We start from the raw sequence: 23,815 nt of genomic DNA, 5'->3' as shown, positions 1-23,815 counted from the left end.
AGCTGGTATGTGTTAGCTCAAGCACCGCTTTGCCCCCCGAATTTGCACAGGCACCTGGTTGGTTGGTGCAAAGAGCAATAGTGTTGGTCTTAAAAGCATCAAGGTAGTGAAAGGGTCAAGGTTTGCAAGATAGCTCCTGCGCTTTGCTGGGAGCATCAGGGTGGACACATAGTGGTGGCAGGAGGACAGAAAAGTCAGTGTCACCGTTCAAAATTGCTCCTGAACTGGCAAGCATAAAAGCAATTAATTATCAAGAATACCTGTTTGGGGAGGGAAGAAAAGAAGATGAGGAGAAAAAGGAAAAAAGGGATCTTTTAGGTCAGTCCCCTGTGTAATTCCCTCCATAGGTGCAGACTACAAACAACTAGTGCTGTTGAACCAACAAAGCTGTTGAGAGGAGACTCCTTTTCCTCCTGTGCTCCCAGGGTACTGGTGGGGAACCATCTGCCTCTGCCCAAGCAGGTTAGTTACACCAGCCATGGCCAGGTCCCCATTCCCCATTCTCCTACCACCCTCTCTGCCTCCTTCCCATTAAACCCATCTCTCACATCTGGTAGCTGAAAATGTCTCACAGAATCCAGCTGTGGCCCACTGCTGCCCTGCCGTTGTCCTTCATTAATATTTTTGCTGAACCAATTTGCCCTGTAGATCTTCATGTCAGATCTGCCTTTTTCGTGCTGGAGCAACGGCTCAGGCCTTTCCCTGGTCCCTGCCAGCCGAGGAGCTCTGGCAGCCCCTCATCACATCTCCCTGCATTTCATCCCGTCTCCACCCCTCCTGCCTTCAAGGTAGCCCAGTTTCTTTACTCTTCTTCTGTATTTCAAAACCCTCCGGATTTTGTCTCATTAGCAAATGGCAACAAGGCACCCCTCCTTCCTATGCCAGCTTGCTAGTGAAAACATAGAAGATCAATTCTCACACGGATCCTCAAGGATTTTGCCCTCCAGCCCAAGAGATCTTCTGAAATATTAATAACCTCTTAGTACCCATCTTAGCTTTCTTGAACCAGCCCCCACCCGACAACTGTCAGCGTGGCTCGGTCCCAGCACCTTGGCCAAGGTCCAGATACAGCATTCCCTGCCTTTCCTCCTCTGGAAAACAAGTCAGCTGATGTGTAATGCTAATTTAGCACAGTCAACATCTGGAAAATGCGAAAGTTTTGAAGAAAATAGATATGAAAGCACTTCAGGAAGGAAAAACTTCCATCTTTCTAGCCTAGTACTGTCAAGAGTTTACTGCTTGTGCCTGGACTTTGATATATTACTTTGAGGATGGCATTTTGGCAGATATAGCGTTTATTTGCATTTCATTTCTCCTTCCCCGGCTTCTTCCTTTGCCCCTCTTACCATCCCTCCTCCATCGCTTCAGTAACCACAGCACTGGGGGGAGGTAGGAGAGCTGCAGCGGGATAGACACTTCCAGATACTTGAGGATGAAGTTATCTCTTCCGAGCGCTTCTGCCACTGCGGGAGCCTGCCTGTGCAGCGGGAGGGCTCCCTTGCCCATGGGGCTGTCCCTCAGCTCCCCAGGCCAGGAGAAGGCAGCACCCCCACCACACTCCGACTTCTGCAGGACATCAGGTTTGATCCTGCCTGACATTTTGATTAAGCAACAAGACTGATTTAAAAATGAAGCCAGCAAGCACTGGACAGATTAAAACTCAATTAAATGCCATGCCTCCAAAAGTAAAGAAAGATCCCTTGTGGAGTGGGGTGATTTCTGCTGGGAAGTCTCCAAAAGGCACCAGAGGATGGGATTGAGCTGAGCGCAGCTCTGCAGCCAGAAAAGCTCCCGAGCAGAAATGGGGGACAGGAGGGATGCGTTGTCTACGTCCAGCAGTAGAGAGGTTGCAGGACATGGTGGCATTTTTGGAAGTGAGTATCTGGAAGAGCTCAGATAAACCAGGGAGCTTCAGAGAGGAGCAGCGGTGGGGAAGGCATGCTGTGCAGGGAGGGAGCCCAGCGGCTCAGCCTCCCCGAGGCAGCAGAGGTGACAGTGCGGGGAAGGGGAGCTGGGCAGACCCTGGTGGCACCAGGGCCGAGGGCTGGCAGCAGGAAGGAGCCCCCTGCAAATGTGGGACCTAAGCAGTGTGTTTTCAACACCAGCAGAAATCAGCCATGAGGCCAAAGGCCCGGGTGGCTGCTTGGTTTGCTGAGAAAAGGAGGTGGAAAAATGCCAGCCGTGTGGAGTGCGGCGCGGGGGGGGGGAGAAAAGAGGCTCTTCCACCGCTGCCCCCATCCTGCTGGAAGGCAGCACCAGCTCCCCTGCTCCTTGGAGCTTGGCCTGAGGGATGATCCCACCCATTTGGCATGGGGGGCACGGGTCCTGTCTGGCCTGTGAGCTTGCAAGTCAGGTGCTTCTGGCACTTCTTAGCCTTGAGTCTCCAAAGCTCGCAAAATATGACTTGTGAGGATATTTAAACCACATTTTTCAGATACACCTTCTACAGGCAGCTGCGGTTCACTTGCAAAGCCCTGGCCTCTGAGATCCAGCCCACGCACCAACTGCAGCAAAACTGAGGTCAGCTCCGGAGCAGCGCATCTGCAGATGTGGTCCCCAAACATCCCTATGCCTGAGGACACCACCTCTGTCCCCTCCCGCACCACTTGTCCTCTGCCCCATGAGGACAGCTCGGCCCCACCGCTGCCTTCTTGCATGTGTGGCTACCGAAGGCTGTGGCAGAGGGACCTGGCGTCTGCAGGGAGAGGAGAGGTAATGAGCCTCCTGATTTTGCAGCAGCTGATGCCTGAGTGATGGCTCTTAATTGGCTTCTCTCTGCAAAAATCCTCTCCCACCAGCCCCAGGAGAGGTGGTATTGCCACAGGCTGTGCCTCCCCGTGCTCCCTCTACTACAGGCTGGTTTTGGGGAGCAAAGGGGAAAGGATAAGCTAGGCAAAGAGATGCACTGCTAAATGCTTTTTTTTTTTTTTTTTTTTTTTTTTTTTTTTTTTTTTTTTGACAGGAATAGAAGATTTGCCCTGTCTCAGATAATTAGCTGTTTCCTTACTGGATTGCTGTGAAGGGAAAACACTGACTGTGCCATTCAGTGAGGTGAAAGATTTACTTCACTTTTATTTCCCTGTGTCTCTTGCCAGCCTCCAGGCAGATGGGGGGAGAATCGAGGCATTTCTGCCCCACCAGCACTAGTTGCAATCCTGCCCCACTGATGGGCACTGCTTGGAGAACCAGCAGCAGTTTTGTCCTGCCAGGTGCTGGGAGTGCAGCGGCAAGGACACCCCGTGTCCTGCCCCACTGGTTCCCACATCACCCACCTTGGGGCTGAACCCCGAGGAAGGGCAGGCTGGCTGGGAGGTTGCGGGAGGGCCGGTACCCCCAGTGGATCCCTTTGGCTGGGGACAGGGTCCTGTAGAGGTCTTGTGTCCCCCACAAACCTCACCAGCTCCTTTGCTCTTCTCATCCATCCTTTTGCCTCATCCCTGTGGGGAGAGGAGCAAAAGCCAGCGTGGCTCCATCCCAGCATCTCTTATAGTGAGAAGAGATGCTGGGACCCTTGTGGGATATCACTAACCAACTCGCCTCCACCCTCAGCTCAGAGAACCCCAGATCTTCCCTCCCCAGCCCCCATCTGTAGCCAGTGGCCCCGTTTCGGCAGCTGCTGTGCTTGCTGGGGGGCGAGCAGTGGGAGCAGAGCTGGGGGAAGCAGGCAGTGGCTCAGATGTGCCGGTCGCTCAGATCTGTGCTGAGGCACTGATGCTTTTTTCCTTGGCAGTTTTCTTCCTGGCTGCATCCCAGAAGAAGGCAGGATTCAAAGGCCATCCCCGCCTTTGGCACAGGCTCTGTCCACCCGGTCCTTAGCTGCTTCTGAAGAGAAAGGCCTGCTAGGAAATGCTCACCTTGATGTTGCAGAGGTTACAAAAGGAGCCCAAGCTGGAAGACGACACTTTTTCCACTGCTGGGAAAAGAAACCAAAGCCCAGCACACCTCAGACAGTGCTGCTCTGAGCTCCTTGCTGAGTGAGGAGCATCTCCAGGGCAGGAGAAGGATGGAGGGGATGTTCAGCCAGATGCAGGGGCTGGCTTGGTCCCTGACATCTTGTCCTCACAGCAGGGAGGGCATCTGGGACACCTGGTGATGACACTTCTCGCAACCCAAGAGCTTCCCAGCATGTGAGACGAGAGGTGTGTCTGCGCCAGGCATGGGGAGAGGGGCAGGGGATGGGCTTCCTGGTGACTTTCTGTCTGTCTCTTGGTGTCACCAGCTTAGGGCAAGGGCTGGGGGTGCTGGTGGGACAACGGGGCCAGAACAGCGGTATTCAGGGAGCAGTGGGCAGGAGGGCGATGGGACGGGGTTGCAGGATCATGCCTGTGCTGGGGGTGCTGGATAGCACCTGCATTCACAGGGACAGGCAACTGCAGCTGGCTGGCAAGGAACTCAGTGGCAAATAGATGTCCAAGTTATGGATAGCGAATTACTCATGAGTGGAGAAGGGGGGGATTGTTCTGATACACCATGGGACTCTACAGCACCTCTCCTGATTATGTTTTAGAAAGAACCAGGGTGCGGGGAAGGACAGCAGGTTGCGGTGTACACCCTTGTGGGACATCACTAACCAGCTCCCCTCCACCCCCAGCTCAGAGAACCCCAAATCTTCCCTCACCAGCCACCAGGAACCCCACTCCACCCACTCCCCATGCCTGACCCCGCACTGGCACAGACCGTCTCTGCACTCCCTGCCCCTTCCCATCACCTCCCACAGCTGCAACCTGCTGGGCTCCCCACGCTGCCTTCTCCTTTCTGGGATAGACATGTTGCCAGGCCAGAACTTGAGGCTACTCCTCTTTCTGGGTATCCCCTGTGGGATCAGGACCATTACAGAACTCTGCTGTGGAGCTGAGGGTCCTGGGTAGGACAGACAACCCTCCTCTGGTAGGACAGGAGGGAGGGGGTGAAGGGTTAGCTCTTCCCACTAGCAGGGTTTAGTTTAACATTATTTTTGTTAAGCTCAATCGAATTTCTGGAGCTTGCATTTTCCCCGACTGCAGTGCCTTGTTGCCTTTTTGCTTCCTTCCCTTCTGCTCGGGCGGCTGCAGCAGATGCTGTGAGTCTATAATAAGTTATTCAGCAGCAGTCTCCATGCTGGTCCTCGGATTTCAATTTCCACATGTTTCCCTTCAGGCTGTTTCCAGCTAATTTCCCCATTTGCATAATGCCCCCCTTAGGGATGCGCTGGCACAGCCCCTTCTCCCCCCCTTTGACAAGATCATCAGAGATTCAGGCTATTAGCGGAGAACACTTTAATTCTGTTGGCCCTTTAGCCCAGTCCTCCCCTATGTGTCTCCAATTAAAAAAAGACAAAGAGGCGAGTTGGTGTGCAGGGGGATGGGGTGCCCACGGAGAGTGGGCTGGGGGCTGCTGGCCCCCCACCTACGGCAGCCCCTGGAGGGAACCAGCCAGCAGAATTACAAATTCAGAGGCAAACACAGTTTCTTACTGCTGATTCTGGTCCAGCAGCCCTGCTGGTTTTGTCTGGACCAGAATAGGCAGGAAGCCCCCCAGCCCTGCCCCTGGCTGGGGGTGTTTGATGGGGAGAGATGGGGAGGGCTGTAGCTGGGATGGCACTGAGCTGGGGCGTGGGGGTGGGTCTGGTTGCCCCTGCTGCATGGGGACACACAGACATCCCCTCTCCTGAAAGAGCGCTCCTGTCCTGGGGGTTATTTGGAGGGCCAGGAAGGCTGAGCACATGCAGGAGAGGGGAATGAAACCCGTGCCTCGGCTGCTGGGTGAGGGTGCCCCCCACCTCTCCTCTCTAAGCCACCCCAGCCCTTCCCTGCAAATTCCATCTCTCTCTGTCCAGCATCAGAAGCAAAACCTGCTTATTCCCTCCTGATGTTCGTATTCTTCTGCCCTTCCTCGAGCGCCTTTTATTTTATGCTTCCACTACACAGAGAGCAGCCTGAACATACTCAGTGCTCCAGTCTCTCTCTCCCCCGCTAATTCTTGTCCATCCACACATGGCAAAAAGCCTACATCACCATCCCGCTCCCAGCGCTAGCTGCTGGCTCTGTTCTACATCGCAGTACATCTCCCTCTTGTTGCCCAGGCACCAGCTGGATTATAACTTCCTTCAGGAGCTGCATAAACACCTCCAGGTTTAAGCGAGCTCAGCACTCCTGCAAAGCTCACCTCTCCGCTACCCAGCTCCACATCCTTACAAACGGAGTCTTTCCTCCTGCTTTTTTTTATTAGCTCTTCCATGTTAGAAAACACGATGGGAACTTTCAGACCAGCTTCTGAACAGGTCTCTGATGTGCTTCTCTCTTTTTATGGCTCAAGTACAACAGCAATCGCAGACATTAACATGCTTCTTTAGGATGAAATGTACATTTGAATGGCACCCAGCTGGAAGAACATGCTACTGTCTCTTGCAGAGCCCGCTGCAGCCTGCCCAGAAACCCTGGGAAGGGGGCAATGGGAATCCAGAGTCTGCCTGCAGCCCCCTGCACATGGGGGAAGGAGGCAGCGTGGGAGCCGTGGCCAGGATGAGGGAGAGTCGAGGTGGATGCTGGCGAGCAGGGGCTGCTTTGGGGCAGTCATTGCCTTCACCCCCCCTCTGAAGGACCTGTGTTGCTGACAATATACAAATTAGCAAAAGTAAGATGTATGTGGGGATGCATGGGATTTCCTCGTCAGCAGAGGCTTTTGGATGGATAGACATAACCCTCTCCAAGGCACGGGAAGAAATGTGTTGGGTTACCCCCTGTGTCCTAGGCTCTCTCCAAGTCTTCCCCCTCTCTGGATCTCACCCCCGTACAAAGAGCACTCCCACCCCAGGCTCCGTGTGTCAGATTGGCCTTTTCCTTCCACCCCTCTCTGTGTGCAGGGTCCTGACCTAGTGCCAAGAGTGGAGTCCGTCAGGCCCCCACCCTCCCAGGTCACTTCTTGGGTAGAAATTGCCATTACAAGCCTTTTCAGGGCCCAGCACTGTGGGACACAAACCTTATGGGGGCTTCAACTCGCAATTATCATGACAGTCATTATTAACGAAGAGAAAACCTTGCTGTCTTTGCCAGCTTGTTCCAACAATGGGAGTGATGGAGTACAACCACCGGCCTGGCTTTCTTCTTGTTTTTGATCTGGGATGGGCCAGCAAGTAGGATCAGGGGTCTGTCTGCAGAGGGATGTGGAAAGCATGCCCTGTTGGTTATGTTCACGCTGTGTCCTCCTGCTTCGCTGCGGTTGAGGGGCCAGCTGCCGCCCTGTGGCACTGAAATGGGAATGTTTTCCCCATCGTGGGAGACTGGAGACCCCACCAGGAATGCAGCTTCCCAGAAGAAAGAGCTGTCATTCCCTGGCACCATATCCCCTCTCCTCCCTGTGTGCCCCGTTCGTGAGCCAAGCCTGGGCACCGGCGGTGGATCTCCCAGCTGCAGGGCTGGGAGGGGAAGCCGTGGCCCTGGATCAGGAGTGGTGGCACCAGCCCAGCAGCAGTACGCAGCGTCTCTCCTGGAAGTCTCCTACCAGGCAAATGTGCTCCTCCTGGTCCCAGCAGCCAGGCCAGTGCCCAATTCCCTGTTGTCAGATGGTGGCACCCCACAGCCTCGCAGAGAATGGGGGTCTGCTGTTTGCCTGAAAGGGGAGAGACCCTGCGCAGGGCATCGGGCCGGGGTCCTGCTGTGCAAGCAGCCCTTGCAGGCGCTGGCGCCCTGTGCTCCGCCGGAAAGCTCGATCCCAGGAGGGCTGGTGTCCGGGGACGGCGCTGACGTGCAGGTGGCAGCTATACGTGGCCCCCTTTGGAGAGATAAGCGATCAGTGCTACCACCACCCCAACGTACACTCCTGTGCCGATGGTTATGGAGAGCGCAGCGAGGAAGAGAGCTCGGCGCGAAGCTGAACTGGCCAGGTGGAAATCTCCTTTGGAGACAGCCTTGCTGGTCTGGAAGGAGAAGAAACGCTCATTGCTCACAGCTGTACCGACCTGGCTTTTTAGCCTGCTTGCAGTCATTTCACTGCTGAGTCAGCCCCCCTTCCCATGAAGGCTGAGGACAGACAGCAAGACACAGAAACATAAAGTCATTTAGGCTGGAAAAGGACTTTAAGATCATCAAGTCCAACCGTTGACCCAGGACTGCCAAATCCACCACCACGAAACCATGCCTCCAAGCACCACCCATCAGTCTGGGAGGGCTTCACACAGCAGTGCCACCTACACACATCTCCCTGTGGATTTTGCCTCCAAGGGAAGCGCGGGCTTTGGCTGTTTGTCTGAAAGCCCCAGCCGTCTGGGTGCTCAGCCAGAGTGGCGAGCGGGTGGCTGGACCCTCCTAAGACCAGGCAAATGGCCGGTGCATGGGGTGGTGGCTGTGTGGTACTGACTAGATACCCGTATACCCTATACAGACGTATAGCGAGTACCCTAGTCTCAGGGAGCTGACTCCAGGCAGCGTGGCCTGTTGGTCCAGCTGTGCTGCCACTTGATTTTGCCTGCCTGAGGTTTTCAGTTGAAGCCTATTTGCCATAGAAGGGCTGATGGAGTCAGCGATGGAGACAGACGTGGGTGTGGACTCTTTGAGCTGGCATCTTCCAGCTTCCCTGAGTGCTCAGAGCACACTCAGAGCTACTCTTGGTATTACCTACTATTTGTGTTCGAGTTGCCATGTGGAGATCAGGACATTCACTGTGCACAGACACGGAATAAAGAAATGGTCCTTGCCTCAGCGGGTGGTAGTTATAGCAAATGGAACTAAATATAAATTGCACCGAGTACATGATCACGTGGAAAGTGCACTGTGCTACCCTGCACCACGTGGAAAAATGCGAAATCAGTCACTCCTTGGGGTCTTAATCATTTAAAGCTTTCCCTGCTTCTCACCGCCTCTGTGCCAGGTACTCATGTTATATACTTTTCCATTTCTGTTTCTATCCTCTTGATTCAACTTCTTAATGCCTCCCCCCCATCTATTCTTGGTACAGCAGCATCTATGCAAACTTAGAGTAAATCCCCTGGCTCTGCATGAATTATTCTGGGTCAACAGTAATGTAAGTGAGCCCAGGCTCTGCACTAAGCCCTCAAGAAGGCAGCAGCTCCTCCGAGGAGGTGCAACCCGAAGGTCATCACCCTCTCCAGCCTCTGCCAGCCTGGCATTGACTCACACAGCTTAGCCAACACACGTCAGAAACAAGTGCCAAGAGAGGAGCTGCAGTGCGATGCGGCCACCAGGCTCCTCTTTGTGTCCGGTCTCCAGAGCAGCCTGACTCCCAGGGCATGAGCGGCTGGGTCATGGTGCAGGACCTCTGCACTACTGGCGAATTGGGAGGGCAGGTGGGAAAATGGCATTTTTCCAAGCCTGGCTGGAGGGTGAGAACCTGGACAGGGGGCCAAGGGGAGTCCCATTTCCCTAAATAACACCCGAAAGATCCAAAGGAAAAGCCTGACCTCCAGCAACGCACGCAAGAACTGGAGGGCTTGCAACCCCGCAGCAGTTGCGGAGACATCCAGGAGCCAGGAGGTCTCTTTGCCTCAGCTCTCAGGGATCTGGGCATGGCACAGCGATGAGCCCTAGAGCCAGAAAGGTGTCCCATCCCCTCCAGGGCTGCTGTGGCTTGCGGAGCTCTTGCTCCGGCACTCAGTGCACGCAGGCAAGCAAAGGGATCTCTTACCCCTTGGGAGAAGTAGAAGGCAGCAATCCCCAGGGGCCAGAAGCAGCACAGCATGGAGAAAAGGGCCAAGCCCAGGTGGTCGCGGGGGGGAAGCATCAGGAAATGGTCCTCACTTTCGCTGTCACTGGAGGAGTCGCTCTGCAAAACCAGATGGATTCAGCACATGCCCGCCTCCCCGTGCTGCCCTGCAGGCCGCGTCTCAGCCCCTCTCCTCCCAGCTCCTGGCCCCCTCATATATTCTCGTACATTTCCCACCTGCAAATTCAAGAAGTGAGTTTCAAAAATATTTTCGCCTCCTTAGCCCAGTTTGATAAGAAAAATGTAGGTCAGCAAATTCAGGAGCAGAGTGGATTCTCGGCTCCCTGCCAGAGCAAATGCTGAGCTCGCTTGCTGGGGGTCTGGGATTTCCCTGGGAGATAGATAGTCTTAAACTGACATATCTTCAGCTTTGGCAGAACTGGCTGTTTGTCAGCTTAAACAAACTTAAACAAAGTGCCTTATCCCCATTAGGGACTAGGAGATCGATATCCTGCTAAACTAATTTAGCAAGTGAGGGAAAGCGGTTGAATTGGAGGCTCCATCACAGGGGCAAGGTGTCCCATCCCCTTAGCGAGCGCATTGCTCAGAGCGGCTCTGGTCAGCCCTCCTGCCTTGGGGCACCGCTCGGCCAGCCGCAGGGCAGCCTGGAAAGGAAGTGTCTCGGTAGGGAAGGCACACAGAGGTGAGGACACCCCTGCTGCCATCTGAGAAGGTCACACCGGCGGGCACCGAACGCAGCAGAGCCGTGCTGGGTCATCAGACATCAGCTCCAGCGGGCTCCTGGGACCTGCTCCCACTTCTCAAGGTGCTGGGTGATGTTCCCAGCCTCTGCACCGCTGTTCCAGCTGTGGTGGGGCACAGAGCACAGCGTGAGGCTGCTTTGTCAGCTCTCATTCCTCCTTCGCAGGATTCATCCTGTATATATAAAGCTTTCTCTCAGCTGCTGCCATCAGGCGTGTGAATTTTGCTGTTATGCAAGGATTGCTCTGAGTGCCACCGCGGCAGCAGGCTGCCCTTGTCAAAGGGTCCCCATACCCCAGGGGTCCTGCAAAGATGGCCCCACCTCCCCTTCACTCCCAGCAGGCGTGTAGCCAGGCTGCCCTCGGGGAAGCTGACCTCCTTCTGAGGTCTGCAGTGAGGAAAAGGGAACAGAAGTGACAAGGAGGAAGAAGAAATACTGGGTGCACAGGGAGATGCTGGTGAGGTAGGACATGGTAGGGTTTGTGAGGGGAAGATCTGGGGAAAGAAGGGAGAATAAACGACCAAGAATTCGCGCCAATGGCCAGAGGAGGAGTTTGGTGCCATCCCACCTGGCAAAGCTCACCTCGTACTCCTGGAGCTCCTCTTCCTCCACCTCGTAGGACACAGTTTGGATGCGGATGTCGCTTTCTACCAGGCAGGACCCTTGCGCCTCCTGCCCGTCGGGACCTTCAGATGGAGCCTCTTTGCTTTCCGTAAAAGTGGTCTCGCAGCTTTCCATCTTGCTGTCTTTGGCCTTGAGAGCAGCCTCATCCTTCATGAGGATAAAACTGGGGCCATACAAGGCTTCAACAGCCAGCTGCAGGGAACTGGCATCCAGCAGCTGGTGAGTCCTGGCACCACCGGTGTTTTGGAAGATGTAGGAATACAGTTTCCCTTGGCAGTGATGACTGGGGTAGTCCTGGCTTTGATGCTGGTGGTAAGAATAGCTGCTGCGAAGGTGCCCGTTGGCCTTGGCCAAGAGCGGGTTTTGGAGCTCACGCACGCTCTCCATGCTGCTGGCAGCGGAGGGGGGAGCGATCCTGTGGGAGCAGATAGAGTGGGAGGGAGGAGGCTGTTATTTCAGCAAGGCAAGGGAGCAGAAAAGCCTCTCGCCGATGCAGAGCTGATGTCAAGATGAGGCTAGTGGGAACAGAAAGATGTGGCAATGCTGGAGGAAAAAAGAGCCCTCCCCACCTCTCCACAGCTTGAACGCTATCTCGGCAAACTGAGCATCTCTTCATCTCTCCCCAGCTGGTAGTAAGATAAGGATGCAGCCCTGCAACAAGATCATCTGATTCAGGCTGGATTAAGATGAGGATTTACTGTATCTATAATGCATCTTGAGACGGCCATGTGCAGCCTGACAGGAAAGGACCTACTGCATCTTTTCTGCTGGTTCATAACGCGTGTTGCGACAAAGCCTAACAGACAGCACAGAAGTAGATCAGAGGCTGACAGCCACTGGAGGGTCCTCCCTGACTTCCCAAAGCAGAGGGTCACACGGTGAAATTACAGCCCTCCAGGCGCTACATGTGCACCTAACTGGCTTTCAGGTACCCGGGAGGTTTTCTAGGATTCTTCCAAGGCTGAGCTGGGGCGAGAGCAGCAAGCCATCGAGGGAAGGCAGGAGGCTGCTGTGAGGACCTGGAGGTGGTGGTTAGGCTGGGGTGGGGAGGGCTGGATGCTCAGCCAGCCGTGTGGAGCAACACGGAGGGATGTGGAGGTTAAAGTGGAAACCCCGTGGGGTTTGACAGTTTAAGTAAATGACCCATCACATCAGAGCCCTGTTTAAACCAGCTTCACCCCTAGGTACGGCGGCGGCCGTGAAGCCCTGGCCCTGGGCCACCAGCTTCAGAAAATGCTGAGTTCAAATGGGATCCTCAGCTCCAAATGTCAACATGGGTTTCTTCCTCAGGGAAATTCAAGCCCCTTCTCCCTTCCTCCATTTCAGACTGCTGAAACCTCGTGCTGCTTTTTTTTTTCTTGGGTTTTTTTTTTTTTTTTTGGCATTAAAATTCCTGAGATGAAATATTTCATCCCCTTTTCTTCAGAGGAACATTTGCTATTTTGGCTTCCCAACACACCTTGGCACAAAGAAAATGTGTGGTGAAATATCAGCATTCCCCAGGAGAGAGAAACAATTACTACGCTCTTCAGTACCAGAGCTCTGTGTTTTACAGCCGCTCTCTAGCACATTCCGAGCTCCCAGACTGTACCACCTTATTGCCTTGCAACCCCAAATATTCCTGCCCTCCTTAGAGGCTTCTGTCACTGCCTCCTCTGCAGGATGCTGTGTAGCAGACATGCTTCCACCTGCTATAGGGTTCCCGGAGGTGCACTAGGCTTTCTGATAGAAAGCACATCACCATGGCTTTAAATCTGTCCTCAAGCAGGAAATATAAACAAAGAATTTGAAGCTGAAGACTACAGAGAATGAAAAGCCCAAGTGGTCCCATACCCTTGGCCAAACTCTGCCGTACCACACAGGTCTGGGCGCCATACCCAGTTTTAAATGGCCCTTTCGATGGGCTTTGTACTGGCAATGGTTGTCACATTTTGAAAAGCTGCTCAGGAAAATGGAGCCATTCAAAAGCACTCTCATGCTGCTAAAATTCTGCACATTTTGGTGAATGGCCTCCACTTCTCCCTCCCCAAAACCATTCTCTGCTTTCTGCAGTCTCCCACCTTACTAATAAAACCTGTAATGGCTCATGCAGCAGATGGCCATGAAGTATTTTCAAAATATTTAAGGGAGATGCATATTTGCAGCACAGACGGTTTTGTTTCCTGCACAGACCCAGAGAAGCTCAAAGCTTCATCCCGGTTTTCAGGCAAGGAAAGCACAAACCTCCTCTTTGCTTACCTCCACACGCAAATTAGATTCCCAATAAAATATCTTGGGTTTTAATGAAACAGTAAGAAGACACCACTTACTGAGTGTCATTTGAGAGCAGCAGCCCAAGCAGGAGCAGAAGCCCAGCTCTAGCAAGAGAAAGCTGACGGTTTTGGTAGGTCATTCACCCCTCATCTCAAGAAATGTTTCTGGCAGCAGCCTAGGGTAGGGAGGGATGGGATCTTGCTGGGAGCTGCTGGAGGGAGCTGGCTCCAAACACACTGAGAAACGCCACAGATGGGCTGCGGGCAGGCTGCCGTGCCGGGCAGCGGGCGCTGTCTGTGCGGGGGTTGCTGCTCTGCTCACTTCAGGTCTTCAGCGGGGGTTAGTGGAGGGGCAGAGCTGTGCGGCAAAGCCGTACGTTCACAGCAGCAAGCGCTGGGAAACACTCAGAGCATGGCAGGAGGGAAGAAGGGAAAGGAGCCACGAGGAACTGGAAACCTGAAAGGCAGCCTGGGAGGTGCCAGGTATCACAGACTGGGGTGGGGAGAGTGCGTCTGTGCAGCTAGACTGCTGCTGGACACGGACCCGGCCGACTGTGGGCATCCTGAAGGGGCTGGCTGTTGGGAGGGAGCTGGGCTGGCCTGGACCTGGGGGGAAGAGACAGGAAGGGTTTGCAGGTAGCAAATATCCCAGGGTGAACATACCTTGGAAGAAGAACTATGGGTAGGAAAAGAAACAGTAGGAAAACGCTGCTGGAGCTCGGGGAAGTCTGTGAATTCGGTTTGGGCAGGGCTGAAGTCTTTGCCCCAAGGGAGCAGGGAAAGTCCAAACCTCTCTGGTCCCTCAAACTGCCCTGGGGCTGTCCCTAGAGCAAGGCTCTAAGGGGGCTGCTGCACCGCACAAAGCATGGACAGGGCAGGGCTACAGCTAGAAGATTTCAGTCCATGCTAGTCTTGCACCCTCTGGGATTACAAAAGATTTATCTGTACTAAACTCTCTTTTTCTTGCTGTCTTTCGCTCTCGGGAGTCAGGGACAATACTCTCCCTGGGAGCAGGATGGGGCACTAACAGGGCTGCAGGGGAAAAGTGCAGGAGGAATCTCACTGCGCTTCTCCTAAATAGGCAAAGAGACCCCCGACTGCAGCCCTAGCATCCAGTCCTGGCATTTGTCAGCAGTGGGGAGGGGATGCCAAGGGTCAGCGTCACAGCATGCTACAGCAGCATGCATGCTCGGCCCCGCTGGAAAGCAGCCAGGCTGAAGCTTCCTCCTCTGATTGCTGTTGTGAAGAGTCCCCATGCTGGAGGGGTCAGAGATGCTTCCCACTCCTTAGTCACCAAGATCCCAGCATCGCATAGAGACGGTGCCTGTGTGCCCCAGCACGCGTGCTTGTGTACAGCAAACAGTCTGGGTTTGCAGGTGGAGATGAGGGCTATCAAACCTCTAGAGACGATGTAGGAGAGGGAATGGCAGGGAGGGTCAGGACCAGCACCGTGTGCACAGGCGCAGGGAAGGACAGAGCCAAACCAGCCCTGCTATCACTCCCAAACCTCATTTGGATTATCTGGATCCTGCAGTGAATTCAGCCACACAGGGACTTAATAAAGTAAACCTGGTAATAAAGTAAACCTGGTAATAACCAGGCTTGGGTGAAGAGGAATGAAGTCAGCTGGTGAAAGCAAAGAAGCTGTAAAAGAAACTGAATTGGTGAAGAGTGGTCATTCTCCATCCTCATTACCAGCATGACTGGATAGCATGCACATCCATCAGCCCCACAGGGCCAGACTGGGCAGTACTGGCAGCAGGTAATGGTGGCGAGATGCTGTTAGGTGCACGGGGAGGATGTGCAGGTACAAGTGTATGTGCACTGAGCCTGGGGGGGGGCTCACCTGGGAGGAGGCAGACTCCTGTGCCCTGACTGAGCTGGGCTGTTGCTGCAGCCCTACCATGGAGACTAAGGGCTGCTGGGCTCCCTACGGAACTGCCTTCCCCATTGCATGGCCACTCCCTTACCCTCCCGGTGGGGCAGGGCCCCCACGCTGCCCAGGCTGGGCGCAGTGGTCCCCAGCAGAGTGGGAAATGCACAGCTGCATTGTGTACTCCCAGCTTCTCCAGGTAAGCGCTGGATAAAAGGAGCCAGAACAAGGCACAAAAAGAAAGAGGTAGCAAATTTAGCTTTGTGCTTCATGGATCTCACCTCCACGCCACATTCCCTGGGGCAGTCCAGGTCCCCTTGGGACCACCTGGAGTGTTCTCCCCGCAACATGAGAGGTGCTGAGGTTGCTGGCCACCCCTGCTGGCAGCAGCACAGCCCTCAGAGAGACCCTGGGCACAGATGCTGGCTATGATAAGCCCAGTTAATGACGAATAAAGTAGCTGTTCCAGAAATCAATCATTATTTAATTGTCCTGTCAAGCAAACACTCTGCCTTGCTTTCCAGGCTCATTAGCAGGTTGTGACTGCGTTGCATGTCCCCAGACTCCCGAGCGAGAAGGTTAGCCCATCCTGGCCAAAGGCCTTCTCCTTCAGGACAGTGCCTCCAGGGAGCTGTGCCCTGCTGCGCTGCCATGCCCCAGCTGGTCCGAGGGCTGGGGACAGCGTGAACAGGCATTCCTGACCCAGCTGATGGGAAGCAGCATCATGGCCAGGTACAGCTGCCATAGCCCCAGGGCAGAGGTGGGTCCGCTCCTGATGGAGCAGGAAAAAGCAGGAGATGTGTCTAGCACCCTTCTCAGAGCCCAGGCCCTCCTGGAAGCTCTCAGGAGGTGCTTTGGGGCTTCTAGGCAGAGGTCCAAGCCCTGTCAGGGCACAGTACCTCTGCCTCTGAGCATCCAAGCTTGCAATTCTGCCCAAGAGAAAACCAGCTTGCAAAGGCTCTGAGAAGCAAAGGCAAGAATCACCACAGGGAACTGGCATTTTGGAGAGGGAATATGAGGATGAAGGAAGGGCTGTGAGGGCTCATGGACAATGTGCCTGGCAGGGGTGGACCAAGCCCTCTTTCAGCCCCCAAGAGCACAGCGGGGGCAGCAGTGGGAAGGGAAATGGTGGGCCAGAGGCATGGGGCGAGTAGAGCAAAGCAATGTCTGAGCCAGGCAGAGAGCTGGGCCGTGGCCACCGGGAGGGAGAAGAAACTGTGTGGAGCTGCTGGAGAGGAAAGCGTTGGTGAGGACCAGGAGAGAACAGAGAGGGTGACACAGAGCCTGTGGACATAGATTAGAGGGAAGATAGCTGAGGCTTTTTTGACGTAGAGCATCTAATTCACAACTTTCATGCAGCTAGTTTGATAGAGCTGGAATGGAGTGAATAAAGTGCTTGTTCTGATCTCCTGACAGGTAGAGAGCCAGTGCCTCGGCAATGGGCTCCCGGCTCCAACAGAGACTAAATTGCTCTGAGAATTGGGATGCGATGGGCTGCTTTCCAAGGTTCGCAAGTCAAATTGGGCAATTTCCAGGTGGAAATCGAGTCTTTATTCTCCAGGATAAAAATGTTTCTCTGCAGCACTGTTTCGACCCAGCTGTGCTCAGAGCTAAGGCATTGCTCCTAATGGTACGCACCAGCAAATCCATGCCCAGGGCTAGCGAGGAAGAGCCGGGCTGCTTCTGGAGGAGCCGTGCCAGGGGCTGTGCAGGGCTGTGGCTACCCGCACCGCCCTGTCCCCAGCCCCAGGTGCCATGAGCATCTGCAGGGGAGCAGCGTGAGCTCCATCGCCTCCAAACCCCGGAAAGACACGCTGCTGACACCCAGCCTCGCCCCGGGGGGGGCTCGCCAGCAGCCTGCGCCCTGCCGCTGTGGCACCGGGGCCGGCGGGGCGCCTGTGGCAGGCTGCCGGCGTGTTGCCCACCCCCGGGCGAGCCCCCCCAGCCCCGCAGCCAGCCCCCAAGCAGGGCCCGGCACTTGGAGAGGTGGCCGCTAGATGTCCCAGGCGCTCCACGCAGCGCCGCCCGCTCGGGCCGCCGCACCGCCCCGGGGCCGCGCAGCGCGGGGGTCCCGGCCGCCGCCCCCCGCCCCAGCGGCACGGTGGGGCCAGGCCGGTGCCTGCAGGCAAAGCCCCCGGGTCCAGCGCCTCCACGTCCTCGGGCACGGCTACACCGCCTCAGCACCCCCCGGCCGCCTGGAGCTGAGCGCGGATGCGGCCACGGGATGCGTCCCGGTGGGATGCCCCCTCCGCGCCCCCCAGGCAAGGGGGAAGCAGGGCAGAGCACAGCGAGCTGGTGAGGGGGGGAAAGAGGGAGCGTGGAAGGGTGATGGTAATAAACCACATGGCTGTGTGGGTGGCTAGGTGTGTAATTAGCAGGTTTGGACTCTCTCAGCATCCTTTTTTTAGCTGGAGGTGCAAACAAATAAATCAGGTGGCTGGCAGAAGTTTCTGCAGGCCATTCTGGGTGTGTGGGGTCAGAGGGGAGAGGGGGCAACACGGGGGGGCTGCTCCTTGGGGCTTCCCGGTGCTGGAGGGCAGTGGGGTGGCCATGGGGCAACCCCCTGAGCAGAGCAGAGAGGCTGGCCTGCAGAGAGGCTGGCAGCGTTGTGCCGTGGAAGTGGGCCAGGACAGAACCAGGGATGGACAAGTTCTGGAGGTGCCACCAGCCATGCTGGAGCATCCCTCTCAGCCTTGGGGTGCTCCTGCTGGATTTGCAGCTTTCAACCCTGCAGTACCCTCAACAACAAGCCCCCGTGAGGGGCTTTGAAGGGGCACAAGATGCCAACCAAGTTGATATGATTGATAACTCTAGCTGGAGGCTTCTTCACATTCCAGTTTGGGGACTGAGCAGGGTTGTTCAGAGGCAGTGGAGATCAGGGTGATGGCTCCCACATGGGGAGGCTGTGAGGCTGTCAGTCAGCATCTCCAGCCCTTTGAGGCACCAGCCACCTTGGGCGGCTTGGGAGGCTGTCAGGCTCTGACTGCTCATCTCAGCCACAAAATGCCAGCCCAGGGTCAGGGAAGAGTGAGTTTCCCTGCTTGCTGCAGCATCCAAATCACTGGCCTGGAGAAATGTGAGCTCAGATTGGGTCTAGGCTTCAGTCTTCTCTTCCTCAGCTCAGGACCGCCCTAAGGAAATATCCTAGGGCTGCTGTCTGGAGAGAGGGGCATTGGCACCTTACCCTCAACGTCAAACTCCTACTTAGAAACATCCATTCCTGTAGAGCTACTGGGAGCCAAGCTCACTGACCTCAGGGAAGCAAAACTCTTCCAGCACAGAGGCAGCCCCATCCTTTGCTGAGACCAGCCTCCCTGCCTGGGGTGCCCGAAGGGACACCAAGTATCCCACAGGAGTCCTCACAGAGGTCCACCAAGACAATGTGTTTATTACCAGGACATTCTCACTGCTGCTGGAAGATGCACAGAAGCTCCTGCTTGTGGATTGAAATTTTGCTCGTGGCTCATTTTCCTGCGCTAACAGTTACAGCCCTCAGTTTCACATCAGGTTTTCTCTGTCTCCTTTTATACCCAGTATTGAACTGGACACAGTGGGTATCCTAGATGGGTCCACTTTCTTCTTCCGGCTTGCCCCATTTCATCCATACCCTTTGATCCAGTCCCATCATTTCCACTTCAAGGCTCTTCTGCCTGTGAAGTCCCTTTCATGTCTACTGCTGCCCCAGGACCCTGTATCCCATCCTTCCCGCAGCTCCCTCCCCACAGACCACTCTGGGCTGCCTGGTCCTGTGGCAAAGGGGGACCATCATCCTCAGGGAGCAGCGATACCCTGTGCTGGAGCACACCTGTGCCTTGTGCTCCCCTCCAGGACCAGCCCTGCGCCCCTCAGCTCTCCGGCCCCGCCTGCCCCAGGGCTGTCCCTGGGGTCCATGCCCTGGCGATGCTGTCCCTGCCACAGCCTGTCACCCAGCACAGAAGTGATCTGGCAGATAGGACCTGGCTTTCTTCCAGGTGAGAGACCCAAGAGGGGGACAGGGACATAGCATGCAGCAGGCTTTGGGGGGACAGAGAGATGTCCTCCCCTTCGCAGCTGTGGCTCGCTGACAGAGCAGCTTAGCTGCAGCACCTAACTCTATCCTCACATCTCTGCAAATCCCCCTCCTATCAATCGAAGCTGGCAATGTAAAGCGGCTGTTAAGGACTGCTCATTTGTCTCTGCTTAAAACATATCCGTACTCAAATGATTCATAACCACCCTGAAGGCTAGCGCATGCCAGCACCCCTCCTTTCCCCACCATCCTGTTTATTTTATCCACGATCTGCCTGCCTTCAGCTCAGGGCTATTTCCACTTTGCTTACTGTGGCCCAATTCTCCCGGGGATTCACAGGGCTCCTCTACAGTTCAGATGTTTAATTCATTTGCCAATGATCTGCTCTCTCTTTAAAAATGAAGTTATGCTGTGGAGATGACACCTTTCGAGCTTACTTTTCCAAACCCTAAGTTTCCAAACACAGCCTGTATTTATCAGCAGCAAGGTGATCTCCTTGGTCTAGCTAATAAGTGGATTGCTCTCTTCCCACTCCAGCCAGTGGCTGCAGACCCAGACAAACTTCAAGGTGTTAAATTATTACCCAGGTCAATAGGTTCAATCCAAACCAAATGTTGAGCCTGTCTTTCATATTTGTTATTGCCAAAGAAATTGAATCTTCGGGTGGAGATGTGCACCCTGCATGTAAGGAGGGGCAGTTCACGCTGGCGGGAGCTATAGGAGATATTTATTCTGTCTTCAGGAATATGGTGAGAGGAAAGGCAGCAGCTGCCCCCAGGCGTCTCACAGCTCTTGTCTGCCCTGCAGTCCAGAGCAGATAGGAGTGTGCAGAGGATGATGCTAAATTATCTTCTATATGGTATGGAAAGAGATGCTACAAAACAACACTACAAAATTTTCTTTACCATGGCCCTGTCAAGTCCCAACCATGCCTTGCTGAGGGGCCTTCTGGGCTGCTCCTGCCTTGGCTGTGTGGATGCTTTCTCTCTCTGCCTGGTCTGTTTCTTTTCCTTGCCCACATCACCACTGGAGTTAGATCAGCCCTTCCTGGGACAGGGTTCAGGCTGCTGCTTGCACCCGCCCGGAGTCATAGCATGCTGTAGGAGTTGGCTTTTCTCTGGGTCAGCAGCATTGGTGGTCTCACACAGGCTGAGCGAGGACATCCCGCTCATGCTGCTTCCCTCACAGTGTGTGCCTGCAGCACAGGGATGAACTCCAGCACCCTGCCACCTTGGAGGCCCTGGGAAGCCAGAAGCATTTGCAGAGAAACCTCCATGCAGCTCAGGAGCAGCACCGGTGTGGCTGCCACATGTGGAATCATTGCACCTCTGAACTGATGCACACATGCAGGCCAATTTTTCACGCCAACAGTTGAGTTTCCAAACAAAGAGCTTAGGGGGACAAATCCTGTGACCAGCTCTAGTTTTCAAAAGATACCTAAAAGCGTTTCACTCCAGAAGGAAGCTAGTTTAAGTGATGCACCTGAGAAATGCTGGGAATCAGTGACGCCTTCCCTTCCAGGCTGAGGAAAGCATTTGGGCTGGTTTGCTGCCTTTTTTACTTGACAGAGAAGCAGTAACAGAAAGACAATTTGGAGGAAATCTATAATGAACTGTTCCCCCTCCCCCTTCTCTAATGCTTTGTGCCCTTCAGCCAGAAAAGTCAGTCATTTGCCCATCTCTGATTCTACAGACAGAGAAATACTAGCTGAAAACCTTGCCTGAAATTACCCCTAAAAGCGGCAGTAGAGCCGCATCCTGCAAGCGGTGCCTGGCAGTCCCAGGCTGGGGCACAGGGCTTTAGAAAACAGGCAGAAAAGAGCCCAAACCTGCTTGATTCAGAGACAGTGCTTGCAAGGGAGCTGGAAAACAATTCCAAGCATGGATTTTAAATGGGAGGGAGGGTGATGAAGGGGTAGGAGAGAATTGGGGAAGGGGCACGGTGTATCAGTGGCTGGGGTCTAACACTGATGGGGATGGGGACAGGATGGCACTGGGGGCACCCAGCAGGGAGCGTGGTGGGCAGGAAGAGCAGAGCTTTGGGCTACCTGTCGAGGTTGAGGATGCTCCTGGGAAGCTGTAAGCACATCCCATCCCATGCAGAGGGGCTGTGAAGGTGGCAGCTGAACCACGAAGGCCTGAAGTGACCATGCCCGTGCTGGGGGGTCATGCCTACAGCCTGCAGGCTGCTCGGCCACAGGCTGCCGGGCCAGGCAGGACTGGCCGTGCCGGGGCTTGCTCCACCGTGCTTGCAGGCAGCACAGGAGGATTTCAATGGGCAAGTTTTTGCCGAGCGCCTGGTTCTCTCCACAAGCGACAGTGAAGTCTGCAGGCTGGGCTGAGGGCAGGGAGGGGTTGGGTACCACGCAAAAGCAGGTATCTGCTGTACAAATTCACCGTGCCAGAGCTGCAGCAAATTACTCATTCTTTAATAATAGTGTTTATTACCTGCTTCTGATGGTGGTTCAGGGAGCCAAATCGAAGTAGATCCAGCTCCCCAAAGCTTTAGCTCTGCCAGCCATTTTCACGACACAAGAAACTTTTGCTGGAGAAATGCAGTCACTACATTTTAGCTTGGGCAATTCTTTCTCCTAACAGTCTACAAAGTAACCAGTTATTATCCCCCAGAGACCAAGGCTTTTTTTTTTACCTCGTTCTGCGTTGCAGGCAGGCTCAGACCCTGCTCCTCCAGTTATCCCTGGCATTTACATAAAGCTGCCTTCCTCCTGGGAAAAAGGTTTTTTTACTGGTGGTAAATCCCGAGCTCCTGAAAAGGGAATTTTTAATTTTTATTCTTTTTTCCCCAGAAGCAAAGCAGGCAGCCCAGTAGAGTGGCTCCGGGGAGAGCAGCACGGCTTTTGTGAAACCTGCAGCAGCTTCAGAGAAGGAATTATAAACAGGCACTGGGCAGAGATGGAAAGCGCTTCCCTTTGAAACTCCTGAAGGAGCAGCGGCTCTTCCCGCAGACGCAAGCCGGGAGGGTGTCCGCAGGGCTACGGGGGGACGGTGCTGCTCAGGGCAGTCGTTTCGCTGGCACAATTCACGGGCAAGAGCCCTCTGGACCGAGGTCCCCGGGCTGTTCCCCTGCCCCGCCGCATCCCAGGGATGCGCAGCCGGGGTGGGCGGCAGCGGGGTGGCCCCGTCGGCTGCTGAAGCCCCGCAGCAGAAGGAAAACAACCCCCGAAGTTCAGCCAGCGGTTGCCGGGGAGGGACCCCCGATGGCTGGCCGGCTCCAAGGTGCCATTGCAGTTCCTCTGCCATACCCGGCCTCCAAAACTTTTGCCGAAACCCCTACATTTCGCCCACCGCCCAGCCTCTGATAAGGTAGCGTTGTCCCGCTTGCTCCAGGTCGCAGCCTTCCGTCTTTACAGCCGCCCACGCATTTTCCGACCGCCACCCCCCACCCCCCCCCGGGGTGGCCAGCTCGAGCCGGGCTGGCTTTCCCAGGGGACCCGCTGTCCCCCCATGCGAGCAGCCTGGGGACCAGCGCCCGCCCCCCCGGACCGCCGCCCGAGCTGGGTGCGCGGGTCCTTACCTGCGTGCCGGGCAGGGCTCAGCCGCCAACTTGCGGCGGCGGCGGCAGGAGCGGAGCGGCCGCGGCGGGCATGCCCACGGCCGGCGGCGGGGTGCCCGGGGCGGGCGGCAGCCCCTGCGGCGGGGGGGCCGGGCCGGGGGCCGGCGGGGAGCGGCGCGGCGGAGCCCCAGCCGGTGCCGGGGTGTGCGGCAGCGCGGCGGGCCCCGAGCGGCGGCGGCGGAGCCCTCTAGCTGCGGCAGGGCCGTACTTCACCGCCGTGCCCGGGGACTCCGCGCTGGCTGCCGCACGCCGGCGGCGGCACCGCCAACCGGCTGCCCGGGGGTCGCCGATGGGAGCCGGGCCCCGCGGCTCCCGGCGCGGTTTCGCCTCCTGCTGCTGCAGGCGCCGCGGCAGGAACGTCTGCTCCGGCTGTGCTGCCCAGGGTACAGCCCTGCCCCAGCCAGGGGACACCCCGCGCCGGCCAGCGGAGTTTAAAGGGGAAGGATAAACGACATTCCTCCCTGCCGGTGCTGGGGGGTGTGTCAGGCAGCCCGGCCTGGGGGCTGCACCCCCGGAGCCGGCGGCTCCTTTGCTGGCTCAGCCAGGTGTTTTTCTGCCCTGCTCCGTAAGGACCCGGGTGGGATGTTGATTTGCCTCACGCACACCTGACTATCACTCCGCTTAGTTAATCCGGAGTTAATCCTGATTTGCACCAGCGCAGCCAGAGCCGACGCCGCAGCCCCCCCACCCTTCCTGCACGCCCCCCCACCCCCCGCCATCCCAGTCAATGTCCCGGGGAGACCGTGCTGCTCCCTCTGCCCCCGCAGCTCCCCGAGACCTGCGCTGTCCCCCAGCTTGCTCCTAATCCCCCCCAGTGCCCCCTCAGCACCTGCCCCCACATCAGGAGCACCGGGACAACTGCTGGCAGATACACACACGGCTGAAGCCCGGTCCAGCCGGGCATGAAACCCGGTCCAGCCGGGCATGAAACCCGGTCCAGACCTGCTGGAGCGTGGGCGGAGAGCTGCCTGCCATCACCCATCCCCAGTGCTGCTACTGCGCTGGGCAGACCCAGGTGTGACCCACGGCCACCCATGCCCACCACCCACACTACCGGCAGGCACCCCTCGCAGCCTGTGCCAGGG

At 55.9% G+C, this 23,815-nt stretch overlaps 1 protein-coding gene across 3 annotated transcripts; it reads right to left on the bottom strand.

Moving 5' to 3' along the window:
• Positions 1 to 6,180: 6,180 nt before the first annotated feature.
• On the bottom strand, positions 6,181 to 23,409 carry SYNDIG1L (synapse differentiation inducing 1 like). Of its 3 annotated transcripts, XM_080395323.1 has the most exons (4): positions 22,692 to 23,409; positions 10,982 to 11,438; positions 9,619 to 9,756; positions 6,181 to 7,894 (listed from the first exon to the last, which is right to left on the bottom strand). In XM_080395323.1, exons 2-4 carry the CDS (start codon positions 11,408 to 11,410, stop codon positions 7,736 to 7,738), a joined length of 726 nt encoding a protein of 241 aa, XP_080251449.1. In that variant the 5' UTR covers positions 11,411 to 11,438; positions 22,692 to 23,409; the 3' UTR covers positions 6,181 to 7,735. The 3 variants fall into 3 exon arrangements, with proteins under 3 accessions (XP_080251449.1, XP_080251448.1, XP_080251450.1); XM_080395322.1 differs by having other exon boundaries at positions 7,801 to 9,756; XM_080395324.1 differs by lacking the exon at positions 6,181 to 7,894 and having other exon boundaries at positions 9,732 to 10,572.
• Positions 23,410 to 23,815: the final 406 nt, after the last annotated feature.

This window comes from Falco punctatus (assembly GCF_963210335.1).
Source record: "Falco punctatus genome assembly, chromosome: 7".
Classification (NCBI taxonomy): Eukaryota; Metazoa; Chordata; class Aves; order Falconiformes; family Falconidae; genus Falco; species Falco punctatus.
The sequence above is the reverse complement of the archived record's forward strand: the minus strand, read 5'-3'. Positions and strand labels throughout refer to the sequence as shown.

Bases quoted from the DNA above. Each gene is read 5' to 3' on its own strand.
- SYNDIG1L (XM_080395322.1), bottom strand. From the start codon at position 11,410: ATGGAGAGCGTGCGTGAGCTCCAAAACCCGCTCTTGGCCAAGGCCAAC. The intron at 9,757-10,981 runs GTGAGCTTTGCC...CTGGTTTTGCAG, and splicing joins AGGAGCTCCAGGAGTACGAG to AGCGACTCCTCCAGTGACAG.